The 21,341-nt window shown below is 44.5% G+C and overlaps 1 protein-coding gene across 2 annotated transcripts in view; it reads left to right on the forward strand.

Moving 5' to 3' along the window:
- MELK (maternal embryonic leucine zipper kinase) overlaps positions 1–21,136 on the forward strand; it is an 82,639-nt gene extending 61,503 nt beyond the window's left edge. The window contains exons 18-19 of one of the 2 annotated variants that reach the window (XM_038125687.1): positions 6,847–6,905; positions 19,020–21,136. In XM_038125687.1, the coding sequence (XP_037981615.1) occupies positions 6,847–6,868 (22 nt within the window). In that variant the 3' untranslated portion in view covers positions 6,869–6,905; positions 19,020–21,136. Of the gene's footprint in view, positions 1–6,846; positions 6,906–8,366; positions 8,466–19,019 lie in introns of those variants that run through there. The other variant, XM_038125689.1, reaches the window with a different exon arrangement.
- The last annotated feature ends 205 nt before the right edge of the window (positions 21,137–21,341 follow it).

A 21,341-nucleotide genomic window follows, 5' to 3' on the forward strand; every position in this document is an offset into this window, starting at 1 on the left:
GTGGCTTGCACCACACACACTCCAACTGCTGATCTGGTGCTTACAGAGCACCTGGGATTCTTGCGGTAACGTTGTCCCTGTCTTCTGTTTCTCTTTCTGTCTCTCTTTTCGCTCTCTGCTCTCTTTTCTATCCCCCTTCAGTAAGAACACTTACTCTTTTTTTATCAATAAACAATTCTCAGATATAATATTACTGACTTTGCACTTTATTTTCTTCTGAGAAATCTATTAAAAATAGTCCTCTCCAGCTCCCTGTTTTTACAGTGGGAGAGGATATACATGATGCTAAAGCTACAGACTTTTACATAACTCCGAGGCTTTTTTGTATTTAATACACAAGGTATAAGCTGTTAGAAAAACAGGCACCGAGAAAAAGAGAATATTCCTTTATTCCTTTCCTTCCCTTTCCCTTTTCCCTTCCCTTCCCTTCTAGAGCAACTGAAGTATGTGGGTCTGTGGCATTTGGAGTCCCTGGGATATTTTCAGGCAGGCGAATAAGTCCACTCACAGGTTCTTGGGCTCCAAATGGGATGCAGAATTCCTCCAAAGTATGCAAACTGCAGAAAGTGGGGAGTGAGGGGAGACATGTTGCTGCCAATTGCATTGCTGTTGGAGAGTGGAGTGAGGGGCTGCATGCTTGCTGCCATGGTCAAGTACACCACACATTTTCAAGTCCACTAAATTTCAACTTCTGAATTCGAGGTGAATTGTCTCCGTAGAGGTGGGTGGTGGTCAGGAGTGGGATGGAGTGTTCATACAAGCAAAGGTGATGCATGGATGGAATTTCCTGAGATACCTGTGAAAGCAGGACAGGGTTGTTTTCTGTGGAGTTAGCACCTGGTCTGATACAATATATGTCTCTACCAGTGTGGGATATGCAAACAATGCAAGTTAGCAGATAACACTGGTGTTACCTGTCAAAAAGAAGGTGAGCACTCTCTCCGTGTCCACGTGAGTGTTTAGTGTGAGTCAAGTTCTTAAGGCATTCTGCCCCTCCACTGGCTGAGCCTACAGGCATCAGCTAAACACCCCAGCTGGAGTAGGGAGGAAACCCCAAAATGAAGTGCCTTTCCAGAAGGGCCTTGACAGGACTCATTACAGATATTAGCATTTGAACAACTTTGTAAATCTAATCCAAACTGCTCAGCTGCTGGAAATAAATCTTGAGGTGTTTTAAAACTTAATTTTGTCTTGGTTTGAAAGACAGGTGTCTGCTAAGGAAGGCAGGAGCCTCCCTTGGAATGGAAAATATGTCCCCCTTCCCTTTGAATTATTATAATTTTGAAATTAAGGGGCTTTCAGGCAAAGATATGAGAAAAGGAACAACAGTTCTTTACTAGTATGTATAGCAAGGCAAACAAACAACAGCAGCAGCAAGAACAAACAAAACCAGAAACCCAGTAGCAACCTTGACTGCAGGCACCTCCCCCTTGGTGTAGTTACGGGCACAGCCGGCAGGGGCGCTGGTGGCTCCCCGCCGGGCAGGGGCGGCGGGTGCGATGATTCCCCATGGCTGCAGGGGGCGCTGCGGAGCGAGTTTCCGCGGTCTCTCTCCGCTGGTAACGTCGCACGCAGCGGGCAGAAAGGGATGGAGAAGGAGAAGGAGCTTCCTTTACGAACTCACAGAGGGAGCCGATCCTGGTGTCCTGTCTGACCAGCAAAAGGACCTGTAGTAGAACCTCTGAGTTGCAAGATGGGAAGGCATGGATGAGCAAAGCCCTGGAGCGGTAGACGAGATCTATCAGAAGCTGTATCTAGAACCCTCCCGGCAGGCAGGGGTTGCCTGGCTACAGTGTAGTGGAAAACCCAGAGCAGCGGCAGAGGAACACTGGGGGGCTGGGCAGCAACAACCCGGCTCCAGAACACTGGAGGGAGACACTCCCTGTGAGGGGAAAGGGGATCAGGGGTCCCAGGGGTTTCCCCTGAGACACCTATGAAGATGGTGAAAGGGTTCTTTCTTTGGTGAGGCAGGGTGTTAATAAGGTCCCAATACAACGGCCCCTCTTTAGAGCAGAGCTCCACTCACGGTAAAAGGCAGCAGGAGACACAGCCCTGCAGTGAGTTCTTCCCACAGCGACCACAGCCTTCCCCTCAGAAGCAGAAAGAGAGAGAGCAAGCTAGCAGCTGCCCCAGCTCCTTTTCTCCCAGTCCAGTTCTCAAGGTATTTCTGCTCCTCCAAGAGAAACCCTCAGATAGAAGTGCAGCCAGATGCCCTCCTCCCCTAAACTTGGCAACTTCTTTTGTCTCTCTTAAGTACACAGTTCTTATTGTTCTGTAGCAACAACATGGGGGGAAATTCCTTTGAGAAAGAAAAACAAACAGAGAAACACTTACCTCCAAAAAAACTATATGCTGTTCTAGAAAACTGGGGTGGGAACCTTAAAAAGGTGTGGCTTCAGTGCTGCGTGAAGAGCCAAATGTATAAGGAAACTTTGGTAGAAGCCCAAGGAGGGATAGAACAAAGAGGTTGAACTACAAATCTGCTTTGTAGAGATGTTTTTTCAAGATTTTATTCTTAAACGGGAGGTAGAACAAGGTGATTCTAGCATGCCAAAACCAGGCAGATCCTGAGAGTCCAGAGGTTGGCTTTAAAGCGTCACTTTATGGGAAGAAACTGGCTTCATATGGAAAGTCATCAGCACACTGAATTGTTAAATCAGCTGTTTGAAATCAGAGTTTCAGAGTCTAAAATACACGTTTATTATGGACAAAATAACCACATTCTGTGTTCATTTGTGACAGGGAAATACTGTCACATGCCTTGGAGACATGAAAGGCATTCAGCCAGGTCACATTTTTTTTGCCTGCCAGCAGACATGGCTATAAGCACAAGAACAGTAAGGAACACAGTGCCCAAAAACCTTCCCTACATTGAGTCAAAGGGCAGGCACTGGTGCCCAGAATCTTCAGGAACAAATATCATTGTCTTGGACCTCTAAACGATCCAAAAATGAAAGCAATTAAAAAGGTGACCAGATGTATCTGTTGAGTCCCAACCATCACTAGATATGAGACATCCACTGAAGCAGGAGATCCTCTTCCATGACAACAGATGAGAGTGACAGCAGTGAGCAGTGACAGCTCTCAGGGAATCCATGGGACATGGCAGATGTGCAACAACTGACAACCACCTCGGAAGGGGCTTGACAAGAGTAGAGCCTTTGTACCTCAACAAAGTCTAGTTTTCTCTGTAAAACACCAGTTCTGCTCCTTTGTTATTGGTTGGAATATTAGTGCAAAAAGGGGAAAACATGAATTGCCCAGCAACAGCAAGCAGTTTTTAATTTCTCACCTATTCTTAGAATATGACAAAGGGGCAGGGAAACTGACTCCAAACCGCTCCTGGACAGGCCTTTTATATGCAAAATTCTGGGACTGCAATAGCTACTGTAGCTTGGGGCAGAGGTTTAATGGAAGGATGGTTCAGCAACTAAGTTTCATCTCAGAGCCCTTCCATAGGTCTCACACAGGGGTATTTTGGAGGCTGGATTTATCCTTGGACATAGAAGAGCATAGAAAATTAGGAGCAGAATCCCCTTTCAGCTTTAAATTGCAGATGATATCTCATAACTATCACTTTTAGAAAGAAAAGGAGAAATACAATACTTGGCTGGGGCCTATCACAAAATGAACATCTTTCAAGCTCAAGCAAAGATCTGGAAAAATAGTCTCCATCACTAATCTGAATCCAGTTGTACCTTGATGCACTTCATTACAGCATTTTTCAGGAGGAGTGACAGAGACCAATCTGATTTTTATTTATACCTCAACGTATGTTATATTCTTATAGAGTCTATAAATGGGCTTGCAGCCCTGTCCCCAGGGAGATTTCTCCTAGCAGCCATCAGGGCAGAGAAAACCTCCATGGTCAGACTGCAAGTTCCTACTGTTATAAATGAGGTCCCCTATGTCTAATTTAATAAACCACAAATTTAAAATTTAGCAGCAGTTTTAATTGAGATAAAATAATAGTCCAGTAGTTCCAAAAAGAAATTTGGCAGTGGTTTGGATAAAGCATAAGTAGAACTGACCAGGGCACAAACCCGACTGGGGTGTGGGGAGGGCTTCCCACCCTGCCTCATGTACAAAAGGCAAAAGGATCCAAACACAGCTTATGTACTGCATGCTAATACGCATTCATCAATATTCTCCCATAAATCTCCTCTTATTTTCGAATCTTGAGCTTTATGTTACTATACTACACAGTGCATGCTCCACCTGTTGCTAATGTTATAAGTAAGAAGCTTGACTTGGCCAATATTCAAGCAGCAATCAATTTTAATTAGTGTGGTAAAGTAATCAATCAATTAGTGTGGTAAAGTATGAGCAAACAGCGCTGGGTACAGTGGGGGAAGTTTTCCCTCCAGCTGCACAACAATGGTTGGGGCGTACAGATATTTATAGGGGTGCACATAAGCTTTTTTCAGCAGTTTCTATTCCCAATTTTCACGTCACAATTCTATACACTATTGTGAGTTAGTTTTTCTCAGGATGTACCCCAGAAAGGAGTATCCCCAGATGGTGGGGTCTGACTTCCCAAAGAAGAAAGAGGCCTCCCAGCTGGTGCGGTCCAGACTCCAGATGTGGGCCCACCTTTTAATTGCAAAGACTATAAATCTCATAACAGTGATGTCCAGCTTCCCTTGGTCAAAGCTATCAATCCTTGGGTTGATGTTCATCTTCCTTTCTCAAGCTGCTTTTTACTGTTTTGCTAAGGTGTTGAAATAAGCATGCTTCCTTTACATATATTCTAAACTTATATTTTCAAAGCTCCTTACTACAAGCAATATTCTAAAATTATACTTCAAAAGGTTATTATTGCAAAGCTGTTTAATGCTTAGCTATGTGCAAAAAGTTCCTGTCCAGCAGCAACATCCTTAAAGCTTTAATTCAGATGCTGTAAAAGTTAATTGCAAATAAAGGATAAGTTCAAAGGCCTTCTTCCATGCTTTACTCCCTCAGTTATTTTTTTGGAATTCATCCTTTAATTGTCCCATGATCAGTTTCCATACATATCACAATCACAAGCACAGAGGCTGCCTGTATGTACCTGACACGAAACACAGCTTTGTATCTCACACTAAGGGGTCTTTTTGGCTTTTTGGGGGTCTTTTCAGAGGAAGGCTGACATCTTCCTCGCTGTCCTCTGAATAACCTGGCAAGTTGTGCATGTGCATTAAGCTTTGTGTTATGTAAGTACTACTGTTTTAGATTCCCTATCTGGAATTGTCCCAACTTTTTTAATCTCAAGGCCGTTCCTGCCTTGGGAGTCATCTTTGCCAATTCCGCTCTGTGAGTTTTCCTAACTTTGTTAATTCTCAGGGCTGATTCTGTTTTAGGATTTTGCTTATCTCAATACTCCATCTTGTATCCTGTTTTCTCATGAACATCTGAAAACATCTGTTTTGTGACACTAATTACATGTCATTTTCTTCTACTACTTTTTAACAGATATTTTCTAAAATACCAATGTAGTTACAATTGTTAGCACGAATCACATTCATTTATCACACTACCCCTCCCCCCCCCCTCCAATTGTCCCCTTGCCCGCTTGTTGGTTGGGCTAATGCCCGGCTGGCTGCAGAGAATGCTGGGGAAATCAAGCTGTGGGAGGGACTTAAGGACGTAAAAGTAGCTAACTGCAACACAATAGGAGCCCTTTTGCTTTGGGTTGCCAGGACGGAGCGGGGTCCACTTGTAGGATCCGCTCGGTTCCGCCTCCCCCCCGCCCCTTGCTTCTTCCCTCCCGTGGTTCTGCTTCCCTGCTTTCCCGATGACACACTAGCTTGTCTTCGCGGCGACCTGGTGCTCCCCTGCCTCCGCAGCGGAGCGGGCGCTGCTGCAGGCGGCCGCTCCCGTGTGCTTCCCGGGCACAGCCGGCTGTGGCTGCCAGCAGCCCACACCCCGCCGAGCCCAGAGCTGCCGCCCGAGCCGTGCTCTGCAGCGCGATCCCGCTTGCATCCAGCCGCGGCCAGCGCTGCTGTTTCTGCGCTGCCCGCCTGCACCAACTTGCTGCAGCACTAGCCCGTGGCGACCAGCCTGCCGCCGACCCTGCGAGCCGGCACCTGCTCCAGGATTGCGCCCGCGGCCAAGACAGCCTGCTCCCCGCCGACGGAAGGAACACGCAGCCTCCTACTGTTTGGAAATCGCGCCCAGCCCACCACGGGAGCTGTGCAAATGCACTGCAGTTCGCAGCTCGCACGCTCCGCCTGCTAAGCTGATGCTGACAAAGAGCTGGGGGTTTTGTGGTAACGCTGTCCCTGTCTTCTGTTTCTTTATATCTCTTTCCCCCTCTTTGCTCTTTTTCCTATCTCTCTTTAGTAGAAACACCCTTTTTTATCAGTAAACGTTTCTCAAGTATAATATTGCTGCACTTGCACTTTATTTCTCTCTGAGAAATCTATCAAAAAGAATCCTTCCCAACTCCCCCTTTTACAGATGACCGCGACGAAGGGACAAAGTCAATGTTATAGTCATTGCTTGCAAAAGTAAAACAACAGCAACAACTTGTGATTTCCATTTAACACCTGTGCAAAAGACTTCTTCTGAATCACTGTAATGATTTCACCTCAGATTTCTGTGCACAGATGTAATAGAGATCTAAAAGTAATTGGCTGGGAGAAAGAAGATTCTGCCCTGAAGAGTGCAGGTGGGGGTACTGGATGGTTGTTGTAGATACCTCTCCCCTCCTCTTCTCATTTTAGTGGAATCCATGTTCGTGATTCCATTAGAAATTAGGCACTGAACAAAGCTCCTAGTGTAGCATGTTAGAGCTGCTCAGCTCCTAGACCAAATGTTTCTAGTCCTCACTGATATTTTCCCCTCATTTCCCCTCATATTTTTCAGGTGCATTAACCTGAATAATTGATATGCTGAATGATTGATGGGCTAAAAACCCCTGAGAGGTAAGCTTTTCTAACACACCCAAGTTCACCTTATTTTTGTGTTGCACCACTGTCTGTCCCCCAACACAAACTGGCTGACCTCCCTAGCGGCAGGCGGTGGAGCTAAGCACCCAGAGGGTGCCCTGGATGTTAATGGTCCCTGGATTCAGGATGCAGGGAGGGAAATGGGTAGTGGCAGGGAGGGGAGAATCTCACATACAGCCTCCAGTCCTGGTATCTCCATGCAGAAGTGTCCCACTATGCCCATATGCTGATCTGGCAGAGAGGTCCTGATCTGGGTATCTTGTGGGAAGCTATAGACCCAGCTGAGGGTCAGGATGAGACATAAGCTTCAAGGAATTTAGATATTTTAGAGGAGCTAAGATTTTAGTTACAGATAAGCTTTATTGGAGTTAATTAAAATAAATAGGTAGGCCTTGATGAAGTTAAGAGTTAGTAGCTAACTAATAATTGATTGCTTGTCAACGCAATGTTTGGTCAGCTGGGTTTATAATGAAGAATATAGAAACTGACAAACAGCTTCTAGGAACATAAGACAATCGTGGGCCTCTTCTGTTCTGAAACCAATTGAAGACAAGGAATGGGAGTTCTACCAAGGGTTCATTTGTCATATTTGCATTGAAAAGGTAGAAAGGTCAGAACGAGGAAGACTACATTTCCTTCCTCATTTTGGGACCCCTCCCCATGAAAGGGACCACCGACCCATTTCAAGGAACACACTAGGCATGCTTAATGGCTTTTGAATTAATTACCATACAAAGCAGGGAATGGGATGTACCAAAGTTGTGAATATGTATTTGTATTTTGGGTATTCAATACTTGTATAGATAAAAGGACTCTGTAATCACCTGTAAATTGCGGTGTGCATTTGGGAGCTATCCCGCACGCTACCCGGCATCGCAAGAAACATACACTTTCTAACTTTAAACTGTTAGAGAGTTTTTGTCCATCACAGTTGGATATTGGTACTAGATCAATGTCTATATTTTTTTTTAATGAATCAAGGAGAGTATACTGGGGTTTCCAGGAGACTGTGAAGATGTGTGTCCTTGTCCATGATATGAGTTCCCTGACAGAAGGTGAGAGGAAAATCTGCAAGTGGGCATGCACACAGGAGAGAATTCTGTTGGATATAAGAATTTCATTGCCATCAGGACTGACAGTTCAGCATTAACAGGTGGAGATGGAATACCCCCAACATGTTGAAGTGGCAAGATAGCCCCATGCCAAGTCAGAGGCCCATGGACCCCTTGGTGTTCCCCTGTGGTGTCAAGCCCTTGTGGGGTCCCCCCTGGGTCTGCAGTGGTCAAGAGAGGACTCCTGCATGGTAATCCCCCTTCTTGACTGCAAGGGGCAGAGGCAGTTATCAGCCTCAGATACCCCTGGGTCCCCCCACAAGGCAGCTATGAGGATATATGCTGTGGGCACAGTGATCCTCTACATTTCCTCCATCTGTTTTAGCTACAGCAAGGCTTCCTCCCAGATGGCGCTAATTTTACAGCAGCTGAAGATGTGTCCTGAGGCTCTCACCTTAGTCATGTATCCTTTTAACTTCTAATTTCTTAGATTTGTCACACACCCTGCAGATTAAAACATTGTATTTTATCTCTGAATCATTAACTTTTGTTGCTTTCTTATGCCCGCTGGAATCTTTTTCTGCTCCAGACAGCTCTGAATATAAATAGTTCAATAACACATGTCCTCTGTATTTAAAGACTATCATTTATATGACTGGAAGTACGAATGTGCAGTATGTTAACAGGGATGCCATAAAGAAGCTAAAATAATTAACCACTTTGCTGCAGTTAATAGATTCAAGGGCACAGGAACACGTTCATAAGCACATGCTACAGGTTTCAAGAATGAGGCTAGGAAATGAGAAGAAGCAAAGGCTTAAGTAGATAGTTGGCATGAAAGGTTTGGTCAGGTGGTGTGCAAACACCTGCTGAATGACAAGAATTGCAAATACTTGTGTGGGTGTGTCTCCTACACCTGTAAAGACCAGCAAACGGCAGCTGGTGCAGAGGGATGCCCAGCAGAGCCCAGACTCATCCAGAGGGGAGAAGAATGACAGCAACAAAATTAATGGAATTCCCCCAGAAAGAGAGCATGCAGCATGTTGTCTCTGCTACTGCTTGATAAATGTCAAAATGACAGGAAAGGCACTTCTAACTCATGTGGCAGTAGAAACCTTGTCTCTGTGTCATTCGTTGTATGCTGTGCTGCCTGCTCTTAGGGACTTAAGAGACTGTCGAGTTCCACCCCTTGCTGTACACAGGGACACTTCCTGCTAGACCAGGTTGCTCCAACCTTGTCCAACTTGGTCTTGAAGACTTATAGGGGTGAGGCAGCCACATCTTCTCTGCACAACCCATGCCAGTCTATCACCACCCTCACAGGTATATTTCTTCCTAATATGCCATTCAGTCCTGCCCTCTGCCAATGTGAAGCTATTCCCCCTTGTCCTCTCCCTTCATGCCCTTGTCCAAAGTCTCTCTCCAGCTCATCGACCATGGGGGCAACCTGTAAGCTGACTTGCATGCCATAGGTTTAAATGGTGCAGCTGGTCTCTGTGGCTCATAAGTGGGGGGTGTGTGTGTGTGTGTGTGTGTGTCTTTACAGTTGCTCCTGGGTTGTCCTTCCTGTCATTAATCAAAGTCTTGAGCTCACTGTTTTGTGCCTCAATGAAATGTTGGTCCCATAGACTGCTAAATGAAATGCTCTGACAGATGCTGTGGTTGGATGGCCAGAGACTTCAGCTGCAATGGGAAGTGCAGCCAGCAATGCATCTGTTTACTGTGCATGGCCATGAACATCGATGCTGAAATCTGTTGTAAAGTGATGTTAAACATCATGGCATCTGCAGCCAGTGGTATTTGCTGACCACATCCTTTCCCAGCCACCACCTGAAACAAGTGCTGGTGCTATCAATGGGGTGCTTGTCTCCACTTGCCCATGACTCTGCATGGACTGTTAGTGGGGTTTCCCTTACAAAAGCATAATGGAAAAGAAACTGCAAGCCCAAGTAAAGTATTACAGATTAAAGTAAGGTATTACAAGGGTTTGTATTCCCCAAACTGTGGCATTCCATCTTATGAGAAGGAGCTGCATGGATTTGAAGTGAAATCTGTAACAAAAGCTGAGCTGAGCCAAATCAAAACTAAAACTCCCCTTAACAAAAGCACACACTTGCCCAAGAGGTGCTTGCTTCCCTAAAAATGCTAGTGAGGAAGGAGAAGAAGAGTGTTGGGGACTATAATTATATTTTTTGGCATATTGAGATTGATGTGTAGGGTACTTAAGGGTTATTTTGGTGTGGGAAACTGGAGTTCCTCAGGTTTTGCCCCAGTTCCTTCAAAGCTAACCCCGGGTTTAAAGCAACGCCACTGGCACATCCAGATGAGTCACTAACCCTGACATTGGGAATGATGCCAGTGATAACTAGCAGCTAATTCTGCAGATTTAAATGTTTCTCACAGAATACATTGCTGTTATTCCTAGGTAGATAACTTCCTGTATCATCAGCTTGGGGATGAACTGTTTTTTGACTGTGTGAAGTTACGGCTCAGAGAGTCACATCTCCCCTCACTTGCCAGATTTTGTCCAGCTTGTGCAAGACACTGCATGCAAGCTTTCTGAGCTTCAGGAAAACCTTGCACAATGCTAGGACTAGGAGATAACCAAATCAGGAATTCCTGTGGAACATAGCTCTATCACCCTGGAAAAAATTCTATCCTAAAGCAAAGGAATAGGTGCAAGGAGGGTAGGAGAGGATGCCATACCCAGACATAGCAAAGGACAGAACAAAGGAGCAGATGGCCAGAAACATTTCTACTTACCCATTATGTGCATTGTCAGTGTTTGATTGTCCTGTGTAAGACCAACGTTTTTTGGTTGTTTTTTTTTTTTTTAAGAATATTTTCTGTCTCTTTTTTCAGTCCCCTTAACATTGAAACAGTAAGAGTGCTATCACAGATTACAGACAGGTCAGGGAGGGCAAATTACATGCCAAAATAGTCTCGCTGAAGGGTCTTATTGGTATTATGTGATAAGGTATGTGATAAGTCAAAGTTAGTGTTGCATAACATTTTCCAGTACTTCTTGTAGTTATTGTTGCAGTACATGGAGTGACTCGCTTTCTGCAAAGCTGCTGCTGGTTTCTGCTGAAACTTTCCAAATGCATGTGTTGGTTTATTGTTCACTAATTCCTGCTTCTTGTTCCTTCCTTTTTAACCAAGACATGCTCACTTTTCCTTGGTGATATTTCTCTGAATTAAATTCAGAGAATTTATATATAATTAAATATATATGTATAATTTATATAAATATATATATTCATCATAATAAAATGTGATTTTATTCAGAGGAATAGGAAGCTAATAGAGAAGTAATTCTGAAAGCCTAATGACTATTAGCCTTTTAGGCTAATAGAAAAGTCATTTTGAAAGTTCTCAGAAGGGTGAGATATTTGATTTATAGGGACCCCAAAGACCTAAAAGTCTAGAGCCTGTGGGACCCTTATCTGGAGATCTTGATGGAAAACAAATGCTTGGGACTAGGCCAGGAGGAAAGGGTAAAGTATGCTGCTGGGCCAGTTCCCAGGAACCAAGAAGCCAAGACTAAGTATAATGTGTTGGACAATACCCCTGTGCGTTTGAAAGGACTGAGCTGTGGGCCTGTGAGCTGATTTATCTGGGGTGAACGTCAAGCCAGTGTGTGGCAACAGCTCCTGTAGTCTAGTTCTGCGAGGTTAGATACAGGCATGAAGGTTTTCTATTGGCACCAGTGGGTGATCCAACCCGTGAGGAGGAGGCAGATGTTATATATTTATTACCAGTACTAAAAAACAATTGTCATGTCCTGCTTCTTCCTTCTACAGAAGTAATTGCAGAGGTTTTTGACTTCTTGTCTCAAAGGATAGCCTTCTGGTGGCATTGCTGTTGGTGAGACTCCTCTGTTCCCCCAGTGTACTGCCTCAGCCACCTATGTTGTATCAGTTATGGAATACAGAATCATAGAAACAGCTAGCAGGCTAACCAGGCAATTGTCACAGTTGTTCATTTTTTAAAGGAAAAAATTGTGAGGAAGTATTTCTGATACTTTGTGATAGTCATTCCTCTAGTTTGAGTATCAATAATGGCAAGGGTACGTGCAGGTCCAGTCAGGCACATTGAGAGGAGTGCCTGATTTGTCTTAGATACTGTGACATCAAAAGCCTTCCCTTCTTCCCTGTTTCTCCATTATCTCACTCCTCAACTACTCCAGCAATGTGCTCCCTCCCCTGCACATGTGCAAAAGGCACCTGCCATGCTATGCAACCCAGGGTGCTGCCCAGTGTCCATGTTTACCATTCATATGTTCCTGCACTACTACTTTCTGCACCCCCAGGCAATAGGATTGAGATTAAAGGAAAAATGTAGTTGGCGAAAGTGAACAATTATATGAAACAAAGGAAAATAATGAGTATATATCCTTCATAGCAGTTAATTATTATGAATTCTGGACAACTGTTCAGACACAGAATTAAAAACCTTAATTATATTGTCACCTTTCAGCTCTGATTGCCCACAAGTGAATAGATTTTTTGTAACTCCTGCTGATGGAAGGAAATTGATGGCATTCCAAGTAAGGTGGAATAGGAGAGCTGGAGGAAAAAAATGAGAGGCAACATGGTGATGGCTGCACAAGTGGGTGACAACTGTATTCCAGGACCTTATAAATTAAAAATACTTCCAGTGAGACAAGTACGAGTTTGATGAATTTTGTGCTTTTCTTCTCCTTCCTTCCCACTTCACATACTCTTGCCACCACCAGCACTGTCTCTCTAATTTGAAGTCATGCCTCCTATCAGATTATTGTCCCTCCTTTGTCACTGGTCTGTCACAATGTAAATCTGTCACACGGGCTCTAGAGAGGATGGGTGCTGCTGCAAGCCATGGCTGTGGGTCCCTGCCAGGACAGGGTGATTCTGCTGGTCACAAACACAAGTGTTGGATGCTCAGGATCTGCAGACTGTGCAGCTAGGCAGCCACACAGCACTGGTGTCTCCTCATAGAAAGCAAAGCATTTTGGTACTTGCCTGAAATCTTCCTATTGGGCTGAAGAGGTTCGCCTGTTTTTCTTTTTTTTCTCCCCCTTTATTCTAAAGATTTTTTTCAAGACCTTTCAAACTGGCAGTGTGTGAGCAGAGGTGCTGCTGATGAATGAAATTAAGGGGCCTCATTAAGGGTTTGCTCCCCACTGGCATGCACGCCAGGGCTGAGCTCAGCAGAGCTGGATCTGGACCTGCCAACAGCATGTTTTTGACACGTGTTGCCATGGCTACGCAGGATGAGTTAATGTGACGGAACCGGCACACAGAGCAGAGGGCTTGCTGTGGATGCGGCCAGTGCACATGGCCATGTTGGAGGCGGCACACGTTCACACCGGTTTATTACCCTCATGTAGCGGCAAGACTTCCTGCTGTGGTTTTGAAAGCTTGGGCTTCCAACTCTATCTGAGCTCGACGGCTGGGCTGTGCCACCACCGCCTCGGCCCCTCGCCTGCCTGCCAGTCCCTGTGCTGGCTAGAGGGTCTGCGCTTGCACCCTGCACTTGTCTCCACCGTCGACACCGGAATTAAGGTCTTGAGGCAGAGAAGGGGTGGCTGTCCAGAGCTGGAAGCCTAAACAAACAGCATCAAACCCAAAGTTTGGTAGTTGGCCCCGGCTGTCCAGGCTGCAGGGTTGTTTTTAGGCAGTTTTACCAGCACCCTCCTGCCTACCCACAGCCATCATAATCTATCATCTTCTTTCTCTGGTTTTCTGTGAATAATTTCTTTTTACAATCATAATTTGAAAAACTGCTCTCCTCCATTTAAATACTCACTGCAGCATCTTCTGTCATTTCCTGCAACTGCAGTATACTGAACTCTGAATTTTACAGCTGATTTATGCTGATTTACCCTGTGAAGCTTCCTCTCTGTCTCAAACATTTATGTGTCTATCCTGCACTGCCACTGTGGTTGTTGATAGCTGAGCCATGTGAAATCTAGTTAGTCATTACTGCTTGATCTTTGCTGACATAAAGTCAAAAAAGCACTGCTGGTCCAGGTTTATTAATGGGGTTTTACATTATTCAGAGAGACACATGGACTTGTGGTCACAAACTTCCCATTGGTGCTGATGTGTCCCTCTGCCAATGTAGGTTCTGGCAGCTTGAAGAAGCGTGTTGTGTAAACTGGGATGAGCAACCCTATTTTGCTGTGGTTTATTTTTTTGCAATTTATATTTCCATAAAGTGAAACTCAAGCTACAACTTTAACAGATGAAAAAAAAAAAGAAAACCACACAACATTTTTAACCCTGTGAAAGGCCAATAGCATCTAGTGAAATGCGTCACTGGGCACATCAGGATTGGACTAGAAGATTGGTAAAAGTCACTTCCAACCCAAACTTCTGCTATTCTATGATTCTATCCGAAAGTTGCAACACAGCATTATAAATGGCTTAACAGAATAAGAAAGCAAGAATGAAACTGAGGAAGTGAAAACAAATAAATTTTATCTCCTTAGAATTGCATAAATTCTTTTGATTCTGTTGAACTGTCACTTGTTTTTTATAAGGTTGCTTATATTTTTGATTTTAAATAATGGATCCACTTTGTAATATATTTTGATGATGGAACAACTGCTTTTGTGGCTGACAGCTCTCATCCAGACTCCTGAAACTTTCAGAAAACTTGTTTACCTGTACTTCTAAATAGAAAAAAAAAAAATTAAGAATCTTTAAAAACTGTTTGGATTGCAAAAGTAGTCCTCTGCAAGAGCAGTACATTGCCATACCAGTGTGCAGGAGGTCTAGTGCAGCGGACAGGCTGCTGTGACAGCTCCTGGACATGATGCTCCATGTGAGTGTTCATTAGTCCTGTGGAAATTCCCCTTGCCTGGCCCATTTCTGTGGGCAGCTCAGCTCTTACCCATCATCTGCTCTAGCGCAGACATGGGACTGTCACCACAGTTACTGCCAGGGGGACCTGCACGGTATCAAGGACGACTACACGTGTCTGGGCTAATGGTCACTGGGGACCAAGGGGGGTTCTTTCCTTGATCCTGTGAGTGAGAGGCTGGAGAAGTAGGCACGTCTTGCAGGTCAACAGTTATATATATTTGCCTTATGTGTTGGCAACAGGGTTCTGGTGCTTATGACCATGAGATTCTCTTAGAGGACCGAAGCCTGCTTGAAAGAGATGGGATCCGCCTGACCAAGCACAGAAAAAGTATCTTTGGCAAGAGGGTGGTCAGTCTGATAGAGAACTCCCAACTAGGACCTGTAGGGTGGAGAGGGGATCACCAAAACAAGGTGAGAAAGTGGTGGACAAACAAAGAATATGGGGCAAATGAAGGGAGCTTGTTATCAACAAAACAGGGCTAAAGGGGGTCCATCACAGGGGTACCCACATTAAGAAGGAAGACCCTACCAGAGAGAGTTGTGGGGAGAGCTTTCATACCCTTTTTGGGAAACCAGCATGTGGGGATCCCATTCTGAAATGATCCTACACCAACACATGCCACATGGAACATGACCAGGGAAAATGAGGGGTCTTTTGTGCTTTAGCAGAGTTATGCTGTCATTGGGATCATGGAAAGGTGGTGATGTATCTCACAAATTCTGCACTGAGTGGAAATGGGCTCTGCAGAAAGGACAAACTGGGAATGCAGGGAAGGACAGATGTGAGACAAAATAAGTCTCTGACTTGTGGCAGGTGATGAGACCAGTAGGAAAACCAGGGCAGGTTGTACTTAGTTTTGGTAGGGTGGAAAAGTTAGGGAATTGTTAAACAATCTGTAAAAACCTTAAATCCGTGGCACCTGATGGGATGCATCTGTAAGAGCTAAGGGAGCAAGCTGATATCATTGCAGAACCTCTCTTGATTAACTCTGAGAGGTTGTGGTGATATGAAGAGGTTCCTCAGGACTAGAAGAAAACAAATGTCATCCCTTTATAAAGAAGAAGAAGGAAGATCCTGGGACCTACCAGCACACATTGATTGGTTGGAAAGTAATGGAGTATATATTCCAGAAAGCCATTTCCAAATGCCTTTCTTCCAAATGGAGAAGAAAGTGGTGACTGTGAGTTGTCACCATAGATTTACAAAGGGAAAGCCATGGCTGTGCAGCCTGATAGCTTCTACAATGAAAATGCTCAGTGGAGAGGGAGAGAAAATGGGCTGTTTCCTTGACTTTAAACAAGGCTTTCAACATTACCTCCCATAAAATACTCCTAGGGAAACTGATGAAGTGGATAAATTAATTGAGAGGGGATGAAACAATGGGTCCAGAGTGAAGTTATGAGTGACGAGAAGTCCTGCAGTAACTAATGGTGCACCTCAGGGCCCCATAGCCATGGTCAATATCCTTTAATGTTTTGGCTAATAGCCTGGATGATGGGGCAGAGTGCATTCTCAGAAAGTTGTCAGGCAATACAAAGGTGTAAGTAAGTAAATGTGCTGCCTGTTAGAAGGGGCAGGCTGGAAAACTGGACAAAGAGGCGTCTCATGGAGTTCAACAACAAGAAATGTGGGGCTCACCTTCTGGGGAGGAATAATCCCTGTCACCTGGACAGGCTGCAGAATAATGGGCAGGGAAGTAGCTTTGCAGATCAGGAGGTCAGCATCCTGTTGGATAGAAGATGAACGTGAGCCAGTAGTGTGTTCTCATGGCAGAGAGGGCTGATTGTCTTTGGTCTGCATTTGGAGATGTCATCAGCAGGATGTGATCCTGCCCTTCGCTCAGCACTGATGAGACACATCTGGACTTCTGGGTGCAACACTGTGCTTCTCTGTACAAAAGACAAGGACTTACTGGAAGAGGTCACTAAAATGCTGGAGGCACAGGAGTATAAAGGGAGAGGCTGAGAGCACTGGGGCTGTCCAGCCTGGGGAAAGGGAGGGTCAGGGGAGATCTTGTCAGTGTGTATAAATACCTGATGCAGAGGAGCACAGACTTCAGAGCCAGGCATTTCACAATGGCAAGCAGTGAGATAATTGGAGTCTATTGACAGAAGGTTTTAAAAAAATTCAAGAAGCCTCAGGCTGTGCCAGGGGAGCTTCAGGATGGACATCGTGGGGGGGGGGGTGGGGGGGGGGGCGGAATTCCCTCACAGAAATGGTGGTTCAGCATTGGAATGGACTGCCTAGGGAAACTTTGGAATCATTATCCCTGGGCTTGTTCAAGAAATGACTGGACATGACACTCTATCCTCTGGTCTGGTTGACAAGGTCATGATCAGTCATAGGGTGGACTCAATGGTCTTGGAGGTCTTTCCCAACCTGACTAAGTAAGTCTGTAAAAATAATTTTCATTTAAGCATAAGAAAACAACTTTGGTGTGAGGGTGGTTAAGCACTGGAACAGGTTTGTTCAAGAGAAGTCATGGTGCCTCCAACATACTCAAAACCAGCCTTGACATGGTCTGGAGAAACTTGCTGTAGGTGAACCTGTGATGAGACAAGGACTGGACAAGATGATCTCCAGAGTCTTCTATTAACCTCAGCCATGCTGTGATCCTAGGATCTTCCCGAGACACAACTCACAGAAGACCTGATCCGTGGAGTCTACATCCTGCTGACCACAGTGTCAAAAGATGGAAGCTGGAGAAAAAATCCGTGTGGGTACAGTCCTGCACCAGAAAGAGGCAGAAATAATGTCTCTTTTTCTAGGGGGAATCCTCTTCCCTGTGCAGTCAGAGTAAGAGAAATGACCTTTCCCTTGTAAAAACACTCAAAGTTACAATGGAGGGTCACTATTGATCAACCATAAACCTCAGCTTACTAATTGCAGACTCTTGTTGGACACAGGAATGTGTAGTAGATCCTGTTTCTTTTTTATTATCTTTGTAATTTAGAAATAGCTGAAGATCAAATATGGACCAAGGCACGTTATTATTGCCACTAGTAGTTTAAATTGCTCTTCTTGATTATTTGGCTTTACTTATCTTCTTCTAAAGATACGGTAACTGTTGCTTTAATTTTTTTGCTTGTTTAGGGTCAGATGTTGCCATTCCCACATATAGCGAGCAGGTTGGTCTTACAAGAGCAGGTTCACTCCAGTCTGTAAAGTCCATTCAGTTTAAATGTTACAACAATTAACCTGAAATGAGAAAGTTTAAGGAAAGTCATCATGTTTCTCTGTAAAGAGGCTTTACAAACCTCTGCTGACCTTTACCCCAGGCATTTTCATTATTTTTAAGAAGAGTTGTGTCAATGAGTGAATGTCAGTAGATGAACACCTCATCTACCTAAGCCCATGATATGCAAGCAAAGCCAGTTGTTCCCAAACTGGGGTCAGGCTCCATGGTGGTGGGCCGGAGGCTGTGCACAAAGGCTGTTCTCTCTACTCCACCTCTGACCCCAGCAGCCACAGCCTGGAACAATACAGGAGCCACCAATCTCTCTCTGCTCAGGGGAGCTGGTAGTTCAGCGGACTGAAAGACAACTTTTTATCACACCATCTGCTGCACACTGGCTCCCTGTGAGGAGGAATTTGGTGGGCATGCTGTAATGTAGGGTTGAGATGGCACCAGGGGAGTCCCTGTTCAGCAGAGACATCAATGCCAGTATCCATTAGTGCCAAAGTAATGAGGGGTAAGACCACATGTCACAGTCATTAATGAACGGTGAAGCTCTGTACAGGACTCCTGAAGCTTCACATTTTTGTCCAAAGGCTCCGATCTAGGATGGTTTTCCCACAGGGAGGAGTCTGCTTTTCTCCTTCTCTCTGCCCAGCTCTGCAGTGATTACAAACTGAAGTTTTGACTCCAGCAGCAGCTGCCTATGCATCTTTCTAACTTCTCCCTCCCTGAGGCACAGAACCCTCTACACAGTGATTTATAAAAGAAAATAAATTCCCTGCATTCTCTAGATTTGCCTTCTAGTCCTGGAAATATTCTTTGCCGATGGGGGAAAAAGTTTCTCACTTAACCACAAAGTGAAAACTGATGTTTTCATTTCTCATTGTTATTCTGGCACATAAAAGTTTAAAAAAGAACACTAGCAAACAAATTTATGTCAAATGGTAAAAGCACATTGCTGTGGCTGATGCTGTTTAAGCACTTAATATTCTAATCCTTCTATTGCAGGAGCAAGGAAGTCAAGTCTTTTACTGACTACGGGCCTGGACAGGCTTGAGGCGTGGCCCAGTGCAAACCAGTGCAGCAAAGCAAAGTGCAAGGTCCTACACCTGCATTGGGACAATCCCAGTTACATCTACCAGCTGGGCAGAGAAGTGATTGAGAGCACCTCTGTGGAGAGAGAAGGACTTGGAGGAGATGGTTGATGAAAAACCAGTATCAGCCATCAGTGTGCACTTGCAGCTGAGAAAGCCAAAGGAATTCTGGGCTTCATCCAAAGAAGTGTAGGCAGCAGGTTGAAGGAGGGAATCTGCTCCTCTGGCCTCGTGAGACTCTACCTGGAACACTGGATTATGTTGGAGTTGTGGTGCACCCAACATAAGAAGGACATGGAACTCTTGGAGCAAGTCCAGATGAGGTCATGAAGTTGATAAGAGGACTGGAGCACATCCCCTATGAAGACAGGCTGAGGAAGGTGGGGCTGTTCAGCCTGGAGAAGATAAAGTTTTGTGGAGACCCCATAGCAACCCTCCAGTATCTAAAGGATACTTCTGGTACCTACAGAGAAGCTGAAGAAGGATTCTCCAGCAAGAACTGCAGTGACAGGACAAGGAGAAATGAGGGAAAATTAAAAGACATTAATCCAATTTATGTTAACTATTAGGAAGAAATTTTTTACTCTGAGGGTTGTGAGATACACAAACAGGCTGTCCAGGGAGGTTGTGAATGCCCCGAGCAGTGTTCAAGGTTGCATAAGGCCTTGAGCAACCCAATCTAGTGGCAGGTGACCCTGCCTGTAATGGGAGGTTCAGACTAGAAGATCTTTAAGGTCCATTCAAATACCTTAACATTCTACGATTCTATGGCTCTGCACCTGCTGCCTGAGGGCACTTCTCAATCAATCCCCGCTTCTGGATGTTAATGGACAACCCAAGCTTTGGCCTTGACCATGGTGGTGGGGAATCCTCAGGAAGAAGCTCATTCTCTGTCATGCTGATGGTAGTGATGGGTGACCTGGATGCCCATCAGTGCTGCCTGACCTCGGGACTGCAGCCAGGCCAGGGATGGAACAGATAATGCTGTTCACACAGAGAACAGAATATTGCAGAAATCACAAGAGTAAATGTGTAGTGATGTTTTGCTCATGATGAGAAAAGTATGTCTGGTTAAGACCCAGTTTTCACTAAGTGTACCAACAAATGGAGCGAGAGACAGAAAAGATTTCTGAAGTCCACCTGAAGTGTAATTCAAACCTATCCTGAGAGAGGTCATGATAAGTAAGATAAATTTCTATCTTTCCTTTCTTTTACAATGCCAACCTTTGGTTTCTAAAAGTTTGCTTAAGCAGTGATGGTTTGGTGGTGCCTTGATGAACTCACTAACTCTCTGAGGGCTATAGATATGTCAGATCTTGCAGCAGCTGGTAGAGACAGATACATATTTCTTGGTCCTTTGGAAAAAAGCTCTGGAATTAAACACTGTAGGCAAGGGAAAGTATTTTGTGGAGCTTTTTGTGATGGAAAATGAGTTCTTCAATTCTAATTTCAATAAGTAGTGTCATTGATGCTTTAAAAAAATCTTTATTTTTTTAATCAAATGTTCTAGTTTCCTGTACTGCTTTCATTAATAGCTGCAGACAAAATGATGGGATGTTGGCCTGTAAGAAATTCCCTGGATGCAAGAGGCAGATAAAATAATATACATATTTTTCAGATCAAAGCACTGGTTCTGCATCTGCAGATATTCCATCCCTTACATCAAAGAGTGTCACTTGAGAAAGACATGCATGGTCAGACTTGCAAGTCTGTCCCATCCCTTTTTACTAGTCCTTCTCACTCCAGCTTTTCTCCAGTTGTCTTCTTGCTTTTTTTAATCTCTTAGGTTTCCTTTGGTGATCTGATGTATTTCTTCTTCAGGCCAATGCTGCTTTGCAGCTCCATGCCCGAGACAATCAGGTGTTTTCTCTTGCCAGCAAAAAGCTGCAGCCACTGAGCATCCAAGGCTGGTCCTTGAGGACTGTGGAGACTTGGGATGAGACCCTGAGCCAACAGAAGATCTGTTAAAATTCAGTGAAGGTCACATGGATTTTTTTTTTTTCTGGAAGTCTCTGCTCAAAGAGCCTCAGATTCTGCAAATGTTTTGAAACAGAAGGTGTTTGGAAAGTGGTTTTGAAAGGCTTGCACAGTAAGGTTTTCATCTAATTGATAAATTCTGAAATAAATTCTGTTGCCAGTAAAACCTAACTCTAAATATTCAGAAACAAGAGATCTTTCCAAATTACATGTAACTCATTAATGTCCTTGTCATAGGTTTTGTCAGCCCGGACTGACA

The sequence above is a fragment of the Motacilla alba genome, chromosome Z (genome assembly GCF_015832195.1).
Source record: "Motacilla alba alba isolate MOTALB_02 chromosome Z, Motacilla_alba_V1.0_pri, whole genome shotgun sequence".
NCBI classification, from domain to species: Eukaryota; Metazoa; Chordata; class Aves; order Passeriformes; family Motacillidae; genus Motacilla; species Motacilla alba.